The sequence below is a fragment of the Chiloscyllium punctatum genome, chromosome 37 (genome assembly GCF_047496795.1).
Source record: "Chiloscyllium punctatum isolate Juve2018m chromosome 37, sChiPun1.3, whole genome shotgun sequence".
NCBI classification, from domain to species: domain Eukaryota; kingdom Metazoa; phylum Chordata; class Chondrichthyes; order Orectolobiformes; family Hemiscylliidae; genus Chiloscyllium; species Chiloscyllium punctatum.
This window is the reverse complement of record NC_092775.1, coordinates 212,527-235,649: the sequence shown is the minus strand read 5'-3', so window position 1 is coordinate 235,649 and position 23,123 is coordinate 212,527. Positions and strand designations below refer to the sequence as shown.

The following is a 23,123-nucleotide window of genomic DNA, read 5'->3' as shown; positions in this document are numbered from 1 at the left end:
TCCTCATTCCTGAAGAAGGGCTCATGCCCGAAACATCGATTCTCTGCTCCATGGATGCTGCCTGACCTGCTGCACTTTTCCAGCAACGCATTTTCAGCTCATTTTCTCCAACAGCCTACTATGTGGAATCTTGTCAAAGGCTTTACTGAAGTCCATGTACACCATGTCAACTGCCCTACCCTCATCTACATGCTTGGTCACCTTCTCAAAAAATTAATTGAGATTTGTGAGACACAACCTGCCCTTGACAAACCATGTTGACTATCAGAAATCAAATTTTCGCTTGCTAGATAATTACAGGCTGTGTTAATAATTCCTTTCTGCCATCATAGGTTCTGTTGAATTGAAGCTGTATGATATGGTCCGAGGAGCAAAGACAGCAAAACAATGTACCATCAAGATGGCAAAAGAAAAAGCAGGTCCGCGCACTTCCATCATAAGAAGCAAGCGAATGAGAGGATGGTGGCCGCTGATCAAAGTGAAAGAGGTGGAAGATGAGGAGGAAGAGGATGAAAGCAAAAAAAAGAAGAAAAAGAAGAAGAAGAAAAAGAAAGTTAATATCGAAGATGTTGAGTTTACTGACAATTCTAACAACATTTACATCCTTCGGGTAAGATGCTGACACTTACTGATCTCTCAAACTGAGATATACCTGAGACTATGGGCAAACTGAGTTAGTAAATTGTCTCTTTACCTCTGGGTTCCAACTGGGAACAATTCCCCAACATTATTCAGTGTAAGGGGAAAGGCACCCCAATGCTGTCCAGTGCAATGGCAAAGATATCCTTACATTAACCAGCACCTAAGAAATTGTACCCCAGTATAGATCAGTTCCTTCAGTAAAGGAGAGAAATTGGGATGAAAATTGAAAAACCCATATTAAATCCTGTAGTAGGGGTAATGATACCCTCAGTCAATTTGAAGTAAAACCAGTGGGTGACCCGATCTCTCCATTTTTGCTGGTCAGGTTCCCTCATTCTGCAACCATTATATGATACTGTTCTCAAAGGGCCTGAATAATGTCCTTCTGTGTGATAATATTTTTCTGGGCTGAATATTACACTTGGAGCAGAATTTCCTCCCTTCAGAGCAAAGGGTTGGGGTGAGCCTGCATTGGCTGGCTCATGCTTCAGTAATTTAGGTTGGGTATTAATTGGCTTCAGGATTGCCTTCCTTCACATATGTTGGTGAATGTGTCTCCTTAGGGAACTGCCAATCAATCAAATGACTGGCAGTGTTCATGTCATAGCAGTGCCACAGGGCCACTACTGGGACTGGTGAGTTCGAGAGGGAATCTGGAGTCATGCCTCAGTCACATCGATAGGCCCCAATGAAAGGCAGGGGTTAAACTTTTGTTGGGAGGGCCTCTTGCCTGGTGATCAGTCTGCCGAATTTTATGCAGTGAGCTGGACACATAGTGAGGTTCTCTCATTCATTCACCACTTAGCCCCACAGGTAGTCAAGCCACCCAATACCTCCCCAACATGAGTCATGTTGTAATGGGGGCAAGAAGTGGTATGTGGCATCAGACACTGAACCCTTTCCATAGTGAGTAATTTTATATTTTTCCCTGGCTGACATCTTGCATTCCACCACCATTCCTCTCTCTCTGCCCCCACATCTTCAGGGGAGCTATAACTTTGTGACCCATCACTCATGTTACTCAGTGTCAGTTCTTCTCTGACATGTTGATATCTCTAAGCACAGAAAAAAATTGATGACATTATGTCATGTCTTTAAGCATCAAATACCATTCTACAAATTTTTAATGTTTTTTTGAGTTTCTTGTGTCTATGGTGAAGACTGTTGGTTCTGAGACAGAAAGTTTTAGAATCAAGTTCTGCTCCAGTCTGGATGGAGCAGGGCCGGGAGTTTGCTCTGTTCCATGCGATGTTAACTGCATCTAAATGCAGTTTTGTTGGGAGGGCCTCTTGCCTGGTGATCAGGGACTAATACTCACCCAATTAACATAACCACAATACAATACAATTTGCTTTTGCCATCAAAGGAAGTGTTGAAATCCTATTCAACTAGAACATAGAACATAGAACATAGAACAATACAGCACAGAACAGGCCCTTCGGCCCACGATGTTGTGCCGAACTTCTATCCTAGATTAAGCACCCATCCATGTACCTATCCAAATGCCGCTTAAAGGTCGCCAATGAATCTGACTCTACCACTCCCTCGGGCAGCGCATTCCATGCCCCCACCACTCTCTGGGTAAAGAACCCACCCCTGACATCTCCCCTATACCTTCCACCCTTCACCTTAAATTTATGTCCCCTTGTAACACTCTGTTGTACCCGGGGAAAAAGTTTCTGACTGTCTACTCTATCTATTCCTCTGATCATCTTATAAACCTCGATCAAGTCACCCCTCATCCTTCGCCGTTCCAACGAGAAAAGGCCGAGAACTCTCAACCTATCCTCGTACGACCTACTCTCCATTCCAGGCAACATCCTGGTAAATCTTCTCTGCACCCTCTCCAAAGCTTCCACATCTTTCCTAAAGTGAGGCGACCAGAACTGCACACAGTACTCCAAATGTGGCCTAGATTTGTATTTTCAAAATTTGGCTTCAATCCAATTTGCAACCATAACAACTGCCATTTATTCTAATCACAAAAACCTACCTGAGCTGATTTCTGGCAATGAAACATGAAAACTAGCCATCAGAGTTCAGTCCATTAAAAGAATACCAGTCTCTCAAAGTTTAATATTTTTTGAAAATACAAATAAATCCACATGTAAATCTACACATTTCTCAGTAGCATCATCAGGATCAGATCCCTTGGCACAGAAAGGAACAGGAATTCTTGCTATCTCTTCAACTCTGCCAGCTAAATACAGACTACAGTCATATCATGGGCAGATGAGGGAGACCATTTTGAAAGACAAAATAGGGAACTTTACGAATCTTTATTCTTCTTTGTGACAGGGTAAATTAGAGGCTGAAATGCACTTGTTGACTGTGGAAGAAGCTGAAAAACGCCCCGTTGGCCTTGGACGGAAGGAACCTGAACCACTTGAGAAGCCCAAGTAAGTGAATAATGACGATGAATGCTACAAATGTGAAACCACAAAGATTGTGGGAAGAATCTTGTGCCCTCTTGCATGACAGGATTTATAGTAGGAGGTGTTTAATTGAGTGGGAGCATGATAAGTGTAGGGCCCTCACGGAAGTAACCAACACCAATCTGCCTCTCTTTGGAAAGATAAATTCCAAATATGCCATTAAGTCCTACAAATTATACATCTTTCATCACTACAGAGTGTATTGATTCCAAAAGAGAAAATGCTGGAAAATCTCAGCAGGTCTGGCAGCATCTGTAAGGAGAGAAAAGAGCTGACGTTTCGAGTCTAACTGACCCTTTGTCAAAACTGGAATGTATTGATTATTCAGTTACATAGCTCATACATTGTATTCTTCCCTTACACTCGAATAGGATGGGATAGTGCAGAAGACATTTTGGTACACTTTCCTTTATTGGTCAGTGCATTGAATATAGGAGTTGGGATGTCATGTTGTTGCTGTACAGGACATGTATAGGCTTATTGTATTCAATTCTGGTCTCTGCTATTAGAGAGATGTTGTTAAACTTGGAAGAGTGTAGAAAAGATTTACAAGGATGTTGCCAGAGTTGGAGAATTTGAGCTATAGGGATTGGCTGAATAAACTGGGACTATATTCTCAGGAGCATTAAAGGCTGAGGAGTAACCTTATAGAGGTTTATAAAATCATGAGGGGTATGGATAAGATAAATAGCAAAGGTCTTTTTTTCCAGGGTAGGGGAGTCCAAAACTAGAGAGAATGGGTTTAAGGTGTGAGAGTTAAATACAAAGATATAAAAGGAATCTGCAGAGCAACGTTTTCACACAGTGGGTGGTGTGTGTACGGAATGAACTGCCAGAGGAGTTGGTGAAGGCTGGTACATTTACAACATTCATCGTAGTTTAATTTTACTCGAGTGTAAGGGAGAATATGGCTTATGAGCTATGTAACATTTACAAGGTGCCTGAATGCATACATGCATAGAGGGATATGAACCAAATACTGGCAAATGGGGATTAGTTTAATTTAGGATATCTGGTCGGCGTGGAAGAGTTAGACTGAAGGGTCGGTTTCCATGCTGTACAACTCTGACTCGATTATGAACATAGAACATAGAAAAGTACAGCACAGAACAGGCCCTTTGGCCCACAATGTTGTGCTGAGGTTTATTCCTAATCTAAAATAAAATAACCTAACCTACATATCCCTCAATTCACTGCTGTCCATGAGCATGTCCAGCAATTGCTTAAATGTCCCTAATGAATCTGCTTCCACCACCACCGCTGGCAATGCATTGCATACATTCACAATTCTCTGCATAAAGAACCTATCTCTGATGTTAAAAATCACACAACACCAGGTTATAGTCCAACAGGTTTAATTGGAAGCACACTAGCTTTCGGAGTGACGCTCCTTCATCAGGTGATTGACCTGTTGGACTATAACCTGGTGTTGTGTGATTTTTAACTTTGTACACCCCAGTCCAACACCGGCATCTCCAAATCATATCTCTGATGTCTCCTCTATACCTTCTTCCTAATATCTTAAAACTATGACCCCTTGTGCCAGTCAATCTGCCCTGGGGAAAAGTCTCTGTCTATTGACTCTATCCATGTCTCTCGTTTAGATTTAGATTAGATTCAATACAGTGCGGAAACAGGCCCTTCGGCCCAACAAGTCCACACCGACCCTCCGAAGAGTGACCCACCCAGACCCATTCCCCTACATTTACCCCTTCACCTAACACTACGGGCAATTTAGCATGGTCAATTCACCTAACCTGCACATCTTTGGATTGTGGGAGAAAACTGGAGGACCCAGAGGAAACCCATGCAGACACGGGGACAATGTGAAATTGAGCTTCCTTTAAGCACAACAAGCCTGACATGACTTGAACACAACCTTCTGATCTGCAGTCAGACATGGTCTCATTACCTTATATATCTCAATCAGATCACCTTCTATTCCTCCTTCACTCTCGAGAGAGAAAAGTCTGAGTTTAGTCAACCTCTCTTTGTAAGATAAGCCCTCCAGTCCAGGCAGCATCCTGGTAAACCTTTTTTGCATCCTCTCCAAAGCCTCCGTATCTTTCTTATAATAGGGCGACCAGGACTGGACACAATATTCCAAGTGTGGTCTCACCAGGGTCTTGTAGCAAAGCTTCACAGGTCTTAAACTCGATCCTCCTCTTATGCTTTCTTAACAACCCTATCCACTCGGATGGCAACTTTGAGGGATCTATGCACTTGAACACCAAGACCCCTCTGTTCCTCCACACTGCCAAGAATCCTGTCTTTAATCCTATATTCAGCATTCAAGTTCAACCTTTCAAAATGCATCACTTTGCATTTATCCAGGTTGAACTTCATCTGCCATTTCTCAGCCCAGCTGTGCATCCTGTCTATGTCACGCTGCAGTCTGCACTACCATCATTACTCTCAACGGCACCTCCAACCTTTGTGTCATCAGCAAATTGACTAACCCACCCCTCAACCTCCTCATCCAAGTCATTTATAAAAACTACAAAGAGCAGAGACCCAAGAACAGAGCCCTGCAGGACACCACTCAACACTGACCTCTAGGCAGGATACTTTCCATCTACAACCACTCTCTGCCTTCTGTCAGCCAACCAATTCTGAATCAAGACAGCCAAATCTCCCTGTATCCCAGACCTCCTGACTTTATGAATGAGTCTACCATAGGGAACCTTATCAAATACCTTGCTGAAGTCCATTTACACCACATCCACTGCTTGACTTTCATCGACCTGTCTCATCACCTCCTCAAAGAACTCAACAAGATTTGTGGGGCATGACCTACCCTCACCAAGCCATGCTGACTGCCTTTAATCACGCTATGCTTTTCCAAATATTCATAAATCCTATCCCTCAGAACTCTTTCCAAAACCTTGCTGACCACGGACGTAAGACTGACTGGTCTGTGATTGCCAGGAATTTCCCTTTTCCCCTTCTTGAAAAGAGGAACAACATTTGCCTCCCTCCAGTCCTCTGGTACGACTCCTGTGGAGAGTGAGTAAGCAAAGATCTTCGCCAGTGGCTTAGCAACCTCCTTTCTCGCTTCACAGAGCAACCTAGGATAAATCTGGTCATACCCTGGGGACTTATCAATCTTAATGTTTGCCAAAATTTCCAGCACATAATTTCATCAATCTTGATGTGTTCAAGTCTGTTTCCCAGCTCCTCAAAGTTCTCATTCAAAACCAAAGCAAAAAAAACTCATTTAGGGCTTCCCCTATCTGCTCACACTCTACGTGCAAGTTCCCTACACTATCCCTGACTGGCCCTACCTTCTCCCTGATCATTCTCTTATTCCTCATGTATGAGTAAAATGCCTTTGAGTTCTCCCTAATCCTTCCTGCCAAGCCTTTCTTGTGCCCTTCTTGGCTCTCCTCAGTCCATTTCTGAGCTCCTTTCGAAAATAGATAAGTCCCCTGGGCCTGATAGCATTTATCCTAGGATTCTTTGGGAAGCAAGGGAGGAGATTGCAGAGCCATTGGCCTGGATTTTTATGTCCTCGTTGTCCACAGGAATAGTGACAGAAGACTGTAGGATAGCAAATGTGGTTCCCTTGTTCAAGAAGGGGAGTAGGGATAACCCTAGTAACTATAGGCCGGTGAGCCTCCTTCTATTGTGGGCAAAGTCTTAGAGAGAATTGTAAGGGATAGGATTTATGAACATCTGGATAGGAATAATGTGATCAAGGATAGTCAGCATGGTTTTGTGAAGGGCAGATCGTGCCTCACAAACCTTATTGAATTCATTGAGAAGGTGACTAAGGAGGTGGACGAGGGTAAAGCAGTAGACGTGGTGTATATGGATTTTAGTAAGGCGTTTGATAAGGTTCCCCATGGTAGGCTACTGCAAAAAATACGGAGTTATGGCATTGAGGGTGAGTTGGAGGTTTGGATTAGGAATTGGCTGGCTGGAAGAAGAGAGAGTGTAGTAGTTGATGGTAAAGGTTCATCTTGGAGTGCAGTTACTAGTGGTGTTCCGCAAGGATCTGTTTTTATAAATGACCTGGAGGAGGGGCTAGAAGATTGGGTGAGCAAGTTTGCGGATGATACGAAAGTCGGTGGAGTTGTTGACGGTGAGGAAGGATGTAGCAGGTTACAGCGGGATATAGATAAGCTGCAGAGCTGGGCAGAAAGGTGGCATATGGAGTTCAATGTGGGTAAGTGTGAGGTGATTCACTTTGGTATGAGTAACAAAAAGATGGGGTACTGGGCTAATGGTCGGATACTTGGTAGTGTGGATGAGCAGAGGAATCTTGGTATCCATGTACACAGATCTCTGAAAGTTGTCACTCAGGTAAATAGTGCGGTGAAGAAGGCATATGGCGTACTGGCTTTTATTGGTAGAGGAATTGAGTTCCGGAGTCCTGATGTCATGTTGCAGTTGTATAAGACTCTGGTGTGGCCACATCTGGAGTATTGTGTGCAGTTTTGGTCGCCATACTGTAGGAAGGATGTGGAGGCACTGGAACGGGTGCAGAGGAGGTTTACCAGGATGTTGCCTGGTATGGGAGGAAGATCGTATGAGAAAAGGCTGAGGCACTTGGGGCTGTTTTCATTGGAGAAAAGAAGGTTTAGGGGTGACTTGATAGAGGTGTACAAGATGATTAGGGGTTTAGACAGGGTTGACCATGAGAGCCTTTTTCCACGTATGGAGTCAGCTATTACGAGGGGGCATAGCTTTAAATTAAGGGGTGGTAGGTGTAAGACAGATGTTAGGGGTAGATTCTTTACTCAGCGAGTCGTGAGTTCATGGAATGCCCTGCCAGTAGCAGTGGTGGACCCTCCCTCTTTATGGGCATTTAAACGGGCATTGGATAGACATATGGAGGATAGTGGGCTAGTGTAGGTTAGGTGGGCTTGGATCGGCGCAACATCGAGGGCCAAAGGGCCTGTACTGCACTGTATTGTTCTATGTTCTATAAGCCTGTATTCCTCTAAAGCTATGCTAGATCCTTACTTCCTCCACCTTAAAACTTCCCGGCAGCCCTTCTTTTTCTCCGCCCTCTCTCCTTGACACTCTGTTCAAAATGGAGGCCTAACTCTTGAGGTGAGTCCCTTTTTAAGTGGGATAAACTGACATATCCAGCAGCCCTCGCTTGTCTCTGCCCTCTCTCCTCGCCGCTCTGTTCAAAATGGAGACTCGACTCTCAAGGTAAGTAAACTGACTTACCTTGTTTCTCTCTGCTCTCTCTCCTTGCTGCTCTGTTCAAAATGACTCCGAAACTTCCACAGAATTGTTCTAAATTAGAGTCAGAAGAGACATTAGATATTTTTCTAATTAACCTGTTCAGACATATTACATATGTCTGGAGCAGATCAGTTTTGAACCCTGGTGTCCTGGTCCAGAGTCATGATCTACCGTTGCAACATTCGTGCCCCTAGCAGTACCTTAGCTCTTACTGTGCTGACTTTCAACACCTAGTTGAGGGACCCAGCATCTGGAATGGGAGGCTCCACAGCAAGCCATTCCCTGCACTAGCTGCTGACACCTGTTTACCCATACATCCTCTGCGAATGAACTCTCTGACCCCCCATTGCTGGGTAGCTCCTTAATCAGCTCGTAACAACAGAAAAGCTGCTAGCCTTTGATTTGATGGCAGCTCTCAGTGAGTGGAACTTGCACTGCTGGGATCCACAATGTTGCTGAATAGTCTGCTGTTAGCTTGTCAAGTGCCTGTGTGGTACAAGGTATGGTGTGCCTTCCAAAAAAAAGGAGACAGTGCATCAGTTCACTGACTGTGCATCCAGATACCAAACTCTTGTCACCTCTACACAATCCCACGTAAGCACCTGGTTATTTTTGCTCCGAGCTAAAATGTTTGATTTCCTACTTCCCTACGTTGGATTATATGACAGTTCCAACATGAAAATACATGAAGTCAAAGTGAGGAATATGGTGCTGAACTCAGTCAGTCTCTCTCACCACAATATAGTAAAGGAAGCATTGGTATAAATTTAGTCCAGAAAGATTGTTCCTTTGTTCCTCAGTACTCCCTAAGGACCAATCATGCATTGTGCATATCCTCACCTCATAGACCTCCCAAGATGTATCACCTTGCACTTATCAGGATTAAACTCCAACTGCCACTGCTCTGCCCAATTTACCAGCTGATGAATATCAGACTGTAGCCTGAGACCATCCTCCTCACTGTCAATAACACTACCAATTTTTGTGTCACCTTAAAACTTACTAATTATACCTTCTATATTCACATCCAAGTCATTAATGTACATAACAATTTGCACACATTAGCATCGTACTGTATGGTACACCTTTGGTCACAGGCTTCATAGCATAAAAAAAAACTCTTTGTCTCCTGTTAATAAGGCAGTTTTGGATCCAGTTTGCCACTTGCCTTGAATCCTGTGTGGCTCTTAACTTTTGGAACATCCTTCCATGTGGAATCTTATTAAAGGCCTTACTGAAGTCCATGTAAACCACATCAACTGTGTCATCTTCATCAATATATTTTGTTCTTTTTAATAAACTCAATTAAATTAGTCAGACAGAATCTCCCCCCAAAAAATCCATTCTGACTGACCCTGATCAATCTCTGCCTTTTCAACCTTTGTTTAATCCTGTCCCTCGAATGTTTTTCCAATGATTTCCCTACCACTGACATCCCTGCTGCTCATCTGGCACTTCACCTTTGCCCAAAGTGTTAAATATTTCTGCCAGGGCCCACACAGTCTCTTCCCTTGCGTCCCTTTGTCTTTCTTCCCACAGCATCCTGGGATACACCTCATCAAGCCCTGAGGATTTATGCATCTTTACGCTTGCTAAAACATCTGGTGCTTCCTCCTTATTAATCTTAATGTGTTCAAGAACCCTACCATTCCCAACTGAAATCCCTAATTTCAATGTTTTTCTCCTTTATGAATGCATATGAGAAATATTCATCTAAGACCTCATCCACGTCCTCTGCTCCCTGTTGGTCTTTAATAGGTCTCGTGCTTTATTTGGTAATTGTATTATTCTTAACAAGCTTTTAAATGCCATGGTGTTTTCCCTAATCTTATCTGCCAAAGCTATCTTGTGGCCTCTCTTTCACCCTCCTAAATTCATTTTTAAGCAACCAACTACACTCTACAGTATATACTTTTTCAGGACTACCCTGTTTTTAATGCACTATACCTGAACATATGCTTACTTCTTTTTCTTTATCAGACTCTTAATATCCTTTCACATTCAGGGTTCCCTGAACTTGTTGCCCTTGCTCTTCAACCTTAGGGGAAAATGCTGGCCCTGTAATCTCACTATACTACTTTTCTACACTTACGTGAAGAACAAGAGGATGGCCAGAGTGAGGGTAGGGCCAGTCAGGGGAGAGAACTTGTGCCTGGAGTTGGAGGAGGTAGGCGAGGTCCTTAATGAATACTTTGCTTCAGTATTCACTACTGAGAGGGACATTGTCGTTTGTGAGGACAGCATGAAACAGGTTGATACACTCGAACAGGTTGATGTTAAGAAGGAGGATGTGCTGAAAAATTTGAAAAACATGAGGATAGAAGTCTTGTGGGCCAGATAGGATATATTCGAGGTTATTACAGGAAATGAGGGAAGAGATTGCTGCACCTTTGGCGATGTTCTTTGCGTCCTCACTGTCCACTGGAGTAGTGTCAGATAGAGGGTGGTATATGTTATTCCTTTGTTCAAGAAAAGTAATAGGATAATCCTGTGAATTACAGAGCAGTCTATGGTGGGCAAATTATTGAGAGGATTCTGAGAGACAGGATTTATGATTACTTGGAAAACCATAGTTTGATTAAAGGTAGTCAGCATGGCTTTGTGAGGGGCAAGTCATGCCTCACGAGCCTTATTAAATTCTTTGAAGATGTGACAAAACACATTGATGAAGGTAGAGCAGTGGATGTAGTGTACATGGATTTGAGCAAGGCGTTTGATAAGGTTCCCCATGGTAGGCTCATTCAGAAAGTAAAGAGGCATGGGATACAGGGAGGTTTAGCTGTCAGCATACAGAATTTGCTGGCCCATAGAAGACAGAGGGTAGCAGTAGATGGAAAGTATTAAGCCTGTAGCTCGGTGATGACTAGTGTTCTGCAGCGATCTGTTCTGGGAACTCTGCTGTTATTGATTTTTATAAACAACTTGGATAAGGAAGTGGAAGGGTGGGTTAGTAGGTTTGCTGTTGATATAAAGGTTGGTGGAGTGGTGGATAGTGTGGAGGGCTATTGTAAGTTGCAACGGGACATTGACAGGATGCAGAGCTGAGCTGATGGTTGGCAGATGGGGTTCAACCTGGAAAAGTGTAAAGTGATTCATTTTGGAAAGTCGAATTTGAATACAGAAGACAAGTTTAGCGGCAGGATTCTTGGCATAGTGGAGGAACTGAAGGATCTTGGGGTCCATGTCCATAGATGCCTCAAAGTTGCCATCCAAGTTAATAGGATTGTTAAGGTGGTGTCTTGTATGTTGGCTTTAATTAGCGGGGGATTGAGAGTAAGAGCCATAGGTTATGCTGCACCACTGTAGAGCTCTGGCTGGACCACACTTGGAATATTGTGTTCAGTTCTGGTCGCCTCATTTTAGGAAGGATGTGGAAGCTTAGAAAGGGTGTGGAGGAGATTTACCAGGATGCTGCCTGGACTGGAGGGCATGTCTTATGAAGTAAGGTTGAGGGAGATAGGACTTTTCTCATTGGAGCGAAGAAGGATGAGAGGTGACTTGATAGAGGTGTACAAGATGATGAGAGGCATAGCTAGAGTGACTTCTTCCCATATCAGAAATGTCTATTGCAAGGGGAATAATTTTAAGGTGATTGGAGGAAGGTATCGGGGAGATGTCAGATGTTGGTTCTTTGCACAGAGAATGGTGGGTGCATGGAATGCACTGCTAGCAGTGGTAGTAGATTCAGATACATTAAGGACATTGAAGTGACTCTTAAATTGGCACATGGATGATAGTAAATTGAAGAGTATGTAGGTTAGTTTGAACTTGGCGTAGGGTAAAAGGTCAGCACAACATTGAGGGTTGAAAAGCCTGTACTGTGCCGTACTGTATTATGAGTGTAGTGCTGGAAAGCACAGCAGGTCAGGCAGCATCCGAGGAGCAGGGGAATCAACGTTTCGGGATTCCTGATGAAGGGCTTATGCCCGAAACGTTGATTCTCCTGCTCCTCGGATGCTGCCTAACATGCTGTGTTTTTCCAGCACTATATTCTCTACTCTGATCTCCAGCATCTAATGTCCTCACTTTCTCCTGTACTTTTTTATGTTTTATGTTCTTAAAAGACACCGACTTTCCAAATATAGACTTACCTGCAAGTAGCTGCCCCATCTCTCATAGGACTTTCTACATTTTCTTTCATACAGCATGGAAACAGATCCTTCAGTCCAACCCGTCCATGCCGACCAGATATCCAATCCCAATCTAGTCCCACCTATCAGCACCCGGCCCATATCCCTCCAAACCCTTTCTATTCATTTACCCATCCAAATGCCTTTTAAACATTGCAATTGTAATAGCCTCCCTACATCCTCTGGCAGCTCATTCCTCTGCGTGAAAATGTTGCCCATTGGGTCTCTTTTATATCTTTCCCCTCTCACCTTAAACCTATGCCCTCTAGTTCTGGACTCCCCCACCCCAGGGAAAAGACTTTGTCTATTTATCCTATCCATCTATTCCCACCACGTCCATAGGCCTATTCACATTCACATCTCCCTCTATATTCTTGACAGATTTACTATATCAAATTATCAAACTGATTCTTGAGATGGCAGGACTGACCATATAAGGAAAGACTGCATCCATTAGGACTAAATTAATTTAAAAGTTTAGAAGAATGAAGGGGACATATCATAGAAACTTAGAAACATTTTAACAGGACTAACAGGACAAACTCAAGAGTGTTCCAGATGACCAGGGAGCCCAAAACCAATGGTCACAGTCTAATGATATGGGGTAGGTCATTTAGGACTGAAATGAGGAGTCCTTTCTTCACTCGTAGATTGGTGAGCCTCTGCAATTCTCTGCCACAGGAAGTAGTTAAAGCCAAAACGTTAAATGTTTAAGGAGATGAAGTTCTTGGAGCTAAAGGTGAAAGCAGGAACAGGGTATTGAGTAGAATGATCAGCGATCATATTGAAAAGTGGAGCAGGCTTGAAGGACTGAATGGCCACACTTCTATATTCCTTAGATCTTCTCATTAATGGTTAATCCCTTCTGAACTTCTGGCCTGATGCTGTATAGCTCTTGCAGGAGTGAATGCTACTAGCACAAAAAGCTCTCCTGGATGCACTTTAAAAATTCCACCCATCTTTCACACTAAGGTGATCTTAGTTATTGTTAGTAATATTGAAGTCCTCACAACTATAACCCTGTTTCTCTCACACTCTTGTGTGATTGCCCTCATTATCTGCTCCTCTATCTTCCTCTGACTATTGGGAGGCCTGTAGTATAATCCCAGAAATCTAATCACCCCGTTTTTATTTCTCAGCTCTATCCAGATCAACTCATTTAATGGGGTGTCTAGGATATTCTCCCTCATCACTGCAGTGATAGTTTCCCATAGCAAGAATCAATGCTGCCAGTCCTGCCCTTCCCTTTACCATGTCTCAGTGATTGCAACAATATCATATTCCCACATGCAGATTAACACTCTTTAACTTCATCCACCATATCGATCAGGCTTCTTGCACTAAAATAGATACAATTCAGCTTTCTGATCCACGCGTGTGCCTTATTCTGCCCATGTCTCCTCAGCTTCTGGACTGCCCTAGTATTTAATCTGCTTGGACCTTGCTCCTGAGTTTCATCTACACATAGCTCCATTCCATTGCCATCCCTCTGCCAGAGCTCTCAGATACTTCATCAGAACCTCAATATAACAGAAATGGCTTTTAGAATTTGATAAACAGAATATTATGTAGCTTATGTAAAATAATACAAATCCTTGTACAATATTTACAGTTTTACTAAATCTTCTCTTTCTCTTATTTTCCAGTCGACCAAACACGTCCTTTAACTGGTTCATGAACCCTCTAAAATCCTTTGTCTTCTTTATCTGGAGGAACTACAAGTGGTATATCATTGGCCTGCTGGTCATAGCCATCCTGGCTCTCTTCATCTTTCTCATCCTTTACACAATGCCACAATTTATCAGTGAGAAGATTATCAATGGCTGATATTTTCATCAAACACAACATTTGCAGATTAATAACGCACTCACAGTGATAATTTCAACACGGGAACAATTCCAACACAATGACAACTCCAACACGGTGACAACTTCAACACAGTGCAACTCCAACATGATGACAACGCCAACATGGTGACAACTCCAACATGATGAAAACACCACCATGGTTACAACTCCAACACGGTGACAACACCAACATGGTGACAACTCCAACACAATGACAACTCCAACACAGTAACAACTCCAACACGGTAACAACTCCAACACAATGATAACTCCAACAGGATGACAACTCCAACACGGTAACAACTCCAACACGGTGACAGCTCCAACACGGTGACAACTCCAACACGGTGACAGCTCCAACACGATGACAACTCCAACACGGTAACAACTCCAACACGGTGACAACTCCAACATTATGACAAAACCAACACGGTAACAACTCCAACACAGTGACAACTCCAACATTATGACAAAACCAACACGGTAACAACTCCAACATGATGACAACACCAACACAGTGAAAACACCAATACGGTGACAACTCCAACACGGGGACAATTCCAACACGATGACAACTCCAACACGGTGACAACTCCAACACGGTGACAACTCCAATATGGTGACAACTCCAACACGGTGACAACTCCAACATGATGACAACTCCAACATGATGACAGCTCCAACACGGTGACAACTCCAACACGGTAACAACTCGAACATAATGACAACTCCAACACGATAACAACTCGAACACGATGGCAACACCAACACGGTGACAATTCCAACATGATGACAAATCTAACACAGGACAACTCCAACACGGTGACAATTCCAACACGATGACAACTCCAACACAGTGACAACTCCAACATGCTGACAACTCCAACACGGTGACAACTCCAACATGATGACAACTCCAACATGATGACAAATCTAACACAGGACAACTCCAACACGGTGACAGCTCCAACACGATGACAATTCCAACACGATGACAACTCCAATACGGTAACAACTCCAACACAATGATAACTCCAACACGGTGACAACTCCAACATGATGACAACACCAACATGGTGACAACTCCAACACGGTAACAAGTACAACACGGTAACAACTCCAACATGGTGACAATTCCAACACGCTGACAACTCCAACACAGTGACAACTCCACCAGGGTGACAACTCCAACACGGTAACAACTCCAACACGATGACAACACCAACACGGGAACAACTCCAACATGATGACAACACCAATAGGGTGACAACTCCAACACGATGACAACTCCAACACGATGGCAACTCCAACACGATGGCAACTCCAACACCGTGACAACTCCAACACGATGACAACTCCACCACGGCGACAATTCCAACGCGATGACAACTCCAACACGATGACAACTCCAACACGATGACAACTCCAACAGGGTGACAATTCCAACACGGTAACAACTCCAACACGATGACAACTCCACCACGGTGACAATTCCAACACAGTTTCAACTCCAACATGAATTCAGCTCCAACATGGTGACAACCCCAGCACGGAAACAACTCCAACATGGTGACAATTCCAACACGATGACAACTCCAACATGATGACAACTCCAACATGATGACAACTCCAACATGATGACAACTCCAACACTGTGAAAACTGCAACATGATGACAACTCCAACATGATGACAACTCCAACACGGTAACAACTCCAACACGGTGACAACTCCAACACAATGACAACTCCAACACGGTGACAACTCCAAAACGATGGCAACTCCAACACGGGGCAAGTCCAACGCGGTGACAACTCCAACACGGTAACAACTCAAACATGATGACAACTCCAACACGGTGACAACACCAACACGGTAACAACTCCAACACGATGACAACTCCAACACGGTAACAACTCGAACATAATGACAACTCCAATACGGTAACAACTCCAACACGATGACAACTCCAAAACGATGACAACTCCAACACGGTGACAACTCCAACACGGTAACAACTCCAACACAATGACAACTCCAACACGGTGACAACTCCAACATAATGACAATTCCAACATGATGACAATTCCAACACAGTGTCAACTCCAACACAGTGACAACTCCAACATGATGACAACTCCAACAGGGTGACAATTCCAAAACGGTAACAACTCCAACACGATGACAACTCCACCACGGTGACAACTCCAACATGAATTCAGCTCCAACATGATGACAACTCCAACACGTTGACAGCTCCAACACGATGACAGCTCCAACACGATGACAGCTCCAACACGATGACAACTCCAGCACGGTGACAACTCCAACACGATGACAACTCCAACGCAGTAACAACTCCAACACGGTAACAATTCCAACATGATGACAATTCCAACATGATGACAATTCCAACACAGTGACAACTCCAACACAGTGACAGCACCAACACGATGACAACTCCAACACGTTGACAGCTCCAATACGGTGACAACTCCAACACGATGACAACTCCAACACTGTGACAACTCAACATGATGACAACACCAACACAGTGACAACTCCAACACAGTGACAGCACCAACACGATGGCAACTCCAACATGGTAACAACTCCAACACGGTGACAACACCAACACAGTGAAAACACCAACACAGTGACAACTCCAACACGGTGATAACTCCAACATGATGACAAAACCAACACGGTAACAACTCCAACACGGTGACAAGTCCAACACGGTGACAAGTCCAACACGGTAACAACTCCAACATGATGACAACTCCACCACGGTGACAATTCCAACACGATGACAATTCCAACACAGTTTCAACTCCAACATGAATTCAGCTCCAACATGGTGACAATTCCAACACAGTGACAATTCCAACACGATGACAACTCCAACACCGTGAAAACTGCAACATGATGACAACTCCAACACGGTAACAACTCCAACACAATGACAACTCCAACACGGTGACAACTCCAACATGATGACAATTCCAACATGATGACAATTCCAACACAGTGACAACTCCAACACATTGACAACTCCAACACGGTGACAACTCCAACACGTTGACAATTCCAAAAAGATGGCAACTGCAACACGGTAACAACTCCAACACGGTAACAACTCCAACATGACGACAACTCCGACATGATGACAACTCCAACACGGTGACAACTCCAACACGGTAACAACTCGAACATAATGACAACTCCAACACGGGACAAGTGCAACACGGTCACAACTCCAACACGGTAACAACTCCAACACGGTAACAACTCCAACACGGTGACAACTCCAACACGGTGACAACTCCAACACGGTAACAACTCAAACATGATGACAACTCCAACACGGTAACAACTCCAACACGGTAACAACTCCAACACGGTAACAACTCAAACATGATGACAACTCCAACACGGTAACAACTCCAACACGGTGACAACTCCAACATGATGACAACTCCAACACGGTAACAACTCGAACATAATGACAACTCCAACACGGTAACAACTCCAACACGATGACAACTCCAACACGGTAACAACTCCAACACGGTGACAACTCCAACATGATGACAACTCCAACACGGTAACAACTCGAACATAATGACAACTCCAACACGATGACAACTCCAACACGGTGACAATTCCGACACGGTGACAACCTCAACACAATGACAATTCCAACACGATGACAACTCCAACACGATGACAATTCCAACACGAGGACAACTCCAACCTGGTGATAATTCCAACACGATGACAACTCCAACAGGGTAACAACTCCAACACGTTAACAACTCCAAAACGGTAACAACTCCAACACAATGACAATTCCAACACGAAAACAACTCCAATCTGGTGACAACCCCAACACGATGACAACTCCAACACGATGACAACTCCAACACAATGACAACTGCAAAACGGTAACAACTCCAACACGGTGATAATTCCAACACGATGACAACTCCAACACGGTGACAACTCCAACACGGTGACAACTCCAACACGGTGACAACTCCAACACGGTGACAACTCCAACCTGGTGACAACTCCAAGATGGTGACAACTCCAGCACGGTAACAACTCCAACACGATGACAACTCCAACATGACGACAACTGCAACATGGTGACAACTACAACATGATGACAACTCCAGCACGGTGACAACTCCACCACGGTGACAACTCCACCACGGGGACAATTCCAACATGATGACAACTCCATCACCGTGACTACTCCAACATGATGACAACTCCAACATGATGACAACTCCAACACGGTAACAACTCCAACATGATGAAAACACCTACACAGTGAAAACACCAACACGGTAACAATTCCAACACGGTGACAATTCCAACACGATGACAAATCCAACACAGTGACAACTCCAACACAGTGACAACTCCAACATGACGACAATACCGACATAATGACAACTCCAACACGGTGACAACTCCAACACGGTAACAACTCGAACATAATGACAACTCCAACAGGGTAACAACTCCAGCACGATGACAACACCAAACGGATAACAACTCCAACATGATGACAACTCTAACATGGGACAACTCCAACACGGTGACAACTCCAACACGGTGACAACTCCAACACGGTAATAACTCCAACATGATGTCAATTCCAACACAATGACAACTCCAACACAGTGACAACTCCAACATGATGACAACTACAACACGATGACAGCTCCAACACGGTAACAACCCCAAAACGGTAACAACTCCAAGACAATGATAATTCCAACACGGTGATAACTCCAACACGATGACAACTCCAACCTGGTGACAATTCCAACACAATGACAACTCCAGAACGGTGACAACTCCAACACGGTAACAACTCCAACACGATGATAACTCCAACACGAAGACAACTCCAACATGATGACAATTCCAACACGAGGAAAACTCCAACCTGGTGACAACTCCAATACGCTGACAACTCCAACACGGTAACAACTCGAAGATGACGACAACTCCAACACGGTGACAACTCCAACATGATGACAACTCCGACACGGTGACAACTCCTACACGGTGACAACTCCAACACGGTAACAACTCCAACACGGTAACAACTCCAACACGATGACAATTCCAACATGATGACAACTCCAACCTGGTGACAACTGCAACACGGTGACAACTCCAGCACAGTGACAACTCCAACACAATGACAACTCCAACCTGGTGACAACTCCAACATGGTGACAACTCCGACACGATGACAACTCCGACACGATGACAACTCCAACATGGTGACAACTCCTACACGGTGACAACTCCGACACAGTGACAACTCCAACATGACGACAACTCCAACACAGTGACAACTCCAACACGGTAACAACTCCAACACGATGACAACGCCAACATGGTGACCACTCCCCTCCGCACAGCACAGTGACAGCTCAAAAATGGTGACAACTCCAACATTGTAACAATACTAAAACAGTGATAATACCTACCCAGTGTCAACTCCAGCAGTGCCACCAACACCGTAACAGTGTTCCAACACAGTAACAACTCCAATTCAGTGACAAGTCCAACACAGTAAGAAGCTGTTCCATTACTGTGACAACACTGGCATCTCCACCTCAATGTGGAAAATTGCCACAAAAAGCAAGACAAATCCAGCCTGGCCAATTACCACCCTATCGGTCCACCTTCAATCATCAGTAAACTGATTGAAGAGTTATTATCAGCACTATCAAAATAAACTCAGTTCCTGACTTCATTACTGCATTGGTCTAAACATGGAGAAAACAGCTGAATTCCAGAGTGAGATGAGAGTGACTATGCTTGATATCAAAGCCAACACTTCATGAAGTGTGGAATCAAGGAGTCATAACAAAACTGGAATTAGTGGGAAACAGAGGGCAAACTTTGCTTACTGGAGTCATATCTGGCATAAAGAAAGATCATTGTGAATGGTTGAAGGTCAGTCATTTTGATCTCCAGGGCATCTCTGCAGGAGTCCCTTAGTGGAGTGTCCTAGGGCCAACCATTTTCAGTTGTTTCGTCAATGACCTTTCCTCTATTTTAAGGTCATGGTGAGGATGTTCACTGATAATTGCAAAATGTTCAATACCATTCATGACTCCTCAGACACAGAAGGATTCCTGAAGAAGGGCTTATGCCTGAAAAGTCGATTCTTCTGTTCCTCGGATGCTGCCTGGCCTGCTGCGCTTTTCCAGCACCAGACTTTTCAACTCTGGTCTCCAGCATCTCCAGGTCAGAGAGGAGGGTGGGGGAAGGTAGCAAAGAGTACAATAGGTGAATGGGCGTGGGGATGGAGGTGATAGGTCAGAGGGGAGGGTGGAGCAGATCGGTGGGAAGGGAGATTGGCCGGTAGGACAGGTCATGAGAACAGTGCTGAGCTGGAAGGTTGGAACTGGAGGTAAGATGGGGGGAGGGGAAATGAGGAAACTGGTGAAGTCCACATTGATGCCCTGGGGTTGAAGTGTTCCAAGGCGGAAGATGAGGTGTTCTTCCTCTGGGTGGTAAGGAAGCGGCGGTGGAGGAGGCTCAGGAGCTGCATGTCCTCATCAGAGTGGGAGGGGGAGTTGAAATGTTGGGCCACGGGGCTGTGGGTGCACTTGCAATCTACTTATGGTGCATGCCAGACATCTGTTTACCGCCCATGTTGGGATCTGCAGGATGTTTTGGACAAGTGCAGTGAGACTGAAATCTTTCCTGTGTCTGTACCTTTTTTTTGTATTCACTGCATGAGGTTATATCACGGTCACAGTGTGCTACTGTCATCTGCTATTAGCAACAAGCTTTGTATGGTCAGAGCCCTGTCTAGAAACAGTGGCAAATGATAATGAAATTGAAAAGGTTAGCAAGCCCACTGTCTAAGTCTGGCATTTTCTCACTGCATTGAAAGGTAAAGCTTTTCCAGTAAATCTTTGTGAACACAATTGAAGGGAAGTGTAATTTACTCAGCTTTGGTTAATCACTAATGCAGAATAAAGAGATCAGTGCATCCTCATTAAGGTCTCTAAATCAGTCACCTCTCAATACTCTCTCATTAATTTAAAACCAAGAGCAAGATACTTCTTGAGAGCAGAATTGCTTTCCACTGCATTAGGAATACATTCACTTGAGTTTAGATGAATGAAGGGGTCTTAATTAGAAACCTATAAAACTCTGAGAAATAGGATGAATGGAGGAAGGATGTTCCTGATGACCAGGGTGTCCAGAACCAGGGTCACAGTTTCAGGCTCCAGTGTGGGCCATTTAGAACAGAAATAAGGTAAATGGATCAAAGAGTACAGAGACAAAGCTACAACAGTAGACTGAGTTGTATGATCAGCCACAATCATGATGAATGGTGGAGGGCTGAAGGGCTTCTGTTTGCTGTGTTTCGCCACTGTGCAATGAGCTGAAACTCCTTCAATGGGATTGGATCCAGTCCAAGTGCTTCACCCTTGCACACCATGAATTGAAATAGTTATGCGGTATCAGTTCTGTATTTGAGTGCTCACTATATCTGTTCACAATCTGTACAGTTACTGAAGATTTCTTTGTATTCCTTATAATTAATTAATCAGCGTGATGTGAACAGCAGCTAGTTTTCCCTAACAAGCAAATGAAGGCCAGTGTTGTAGACTGCAGCAACAGCTTTGTTTGAGAGTAACATGTAATTGTGACCTTAAAGTATCCAACACAATGATGTGATAACTGAGAGATAAAATTCAAATACATTTGTAGCTCAGCTCACTAAAAACACTTCTTGACCCAATACAAATTGATGCATTTTCTAATATTGACAAATCAAAGGTGATTTTATTTTGGCATAATTTTGTAAATTCTGATTTGCAATTTGTTAGATTTTTATAAATATATTTTAATTGTTAACTATATTGAATTATGAACTTTTGTGTTTCAGTTTTACAGAATTTTGTTGGAAATTATAATGTCTTGTTTCATGTCTACCAACTATTCATTTTTCTAGCGTAATTAGATGTATTTGATCAGACGCATTATATTGAATACCTTTTAAGATAATGATTTTATATTTCTTAACTGTATCTCAAAACTGTATTTATCAAATGTGGAAAATGGCATAATAAAACTCAGATAGATAATTTGTTTAAGTTTTTTTTAATTTAGAAGGATAGGGTTGTCAATGCAAACAATTGAAACTTAGAGACTTTGTGTGCTTTAATGATAGCTCACTCTTGGATTTGAATTGAGCACAGGATTAAATATTGGAGGCCTGCTTTGATAGTGGTGCAAGTAATTTCCAATGATTGGGATTCAGCAGCAAAAAGCTAATTGCGCTTTACAATTGGTGTTTGGGCTACAGACTGCCATGCAAGTTCTGTACCATAAGAAATAGAAGCAGAACCAGACTGGCCCCCTACTATTTTGTTAGTTCACAACTCCCTCATCTCAACTTCCAAATTGCTCCCCATAATATGCCTCAATTCACTCAGGTCAAAAATCTATTTATTTCAGTCTTGAATATTTTCAATGATGAAGTATCCACAACCCTCTGAGGGTAGAGAAATCCAAAGAGCTGGTCTCTGAGTGTAGAAAGTTTGCCACATCTCACTCCAAACTGGTTGATTTCTGATGCTAAGGCTGTGCACCTGTGTTTTTGATTCCTTAGCCGGACGAAACAACTTCTTAGTATCTACCTTCTTGAGACTTCCTTTAATTTCCTTGCTATAACAGCTATTCACCTTCCTCATTACTTACTGTATTTTTTTGCTGTGGAAACAGGCCCTTTGGCCCAACAAGTCCACACCAACCCTCCGAAGAGTAACCCACCCAGATCAATTGCCCTCTGACTAATACACCTAACACTATGGG

At 43.6% G+C, this 23,123-nt stretch overlaps 1 protein-coding gene across 3 annotated transcripts in view; it reads left to right on the top strand.

The window, feature by feature from the left end:
• Positions 1-22,529, top strand: part of fer1l4 (fer-1 like family member 4) — a 356,632-nt gene extending 334,103 nt beyond the window's left edge. For all 3 annotated transcript variants that reach the window (XM_072556056.1, XM_072556055.1, XM_072556057.1), the window contains 3 exons: positions 333-610; positions 2,941-3,041; positions 14,053-22,529. In XM_072556056.1, the coding sequence (XP_072412157.1) occupies positions 333-610; positions 2,941-3,041; positions 14,053-14,233 (560 nt within the window). In that variant the 3' untranslated portion in view covers positions 14,234-22,529. The remainder of the gene's footprint in view (positions 1-332; positions 611-2,940; positions 3,042-14,052) is intronic.
• Positions 22,530-23,123: the final 594 nt, after the last annotated feature.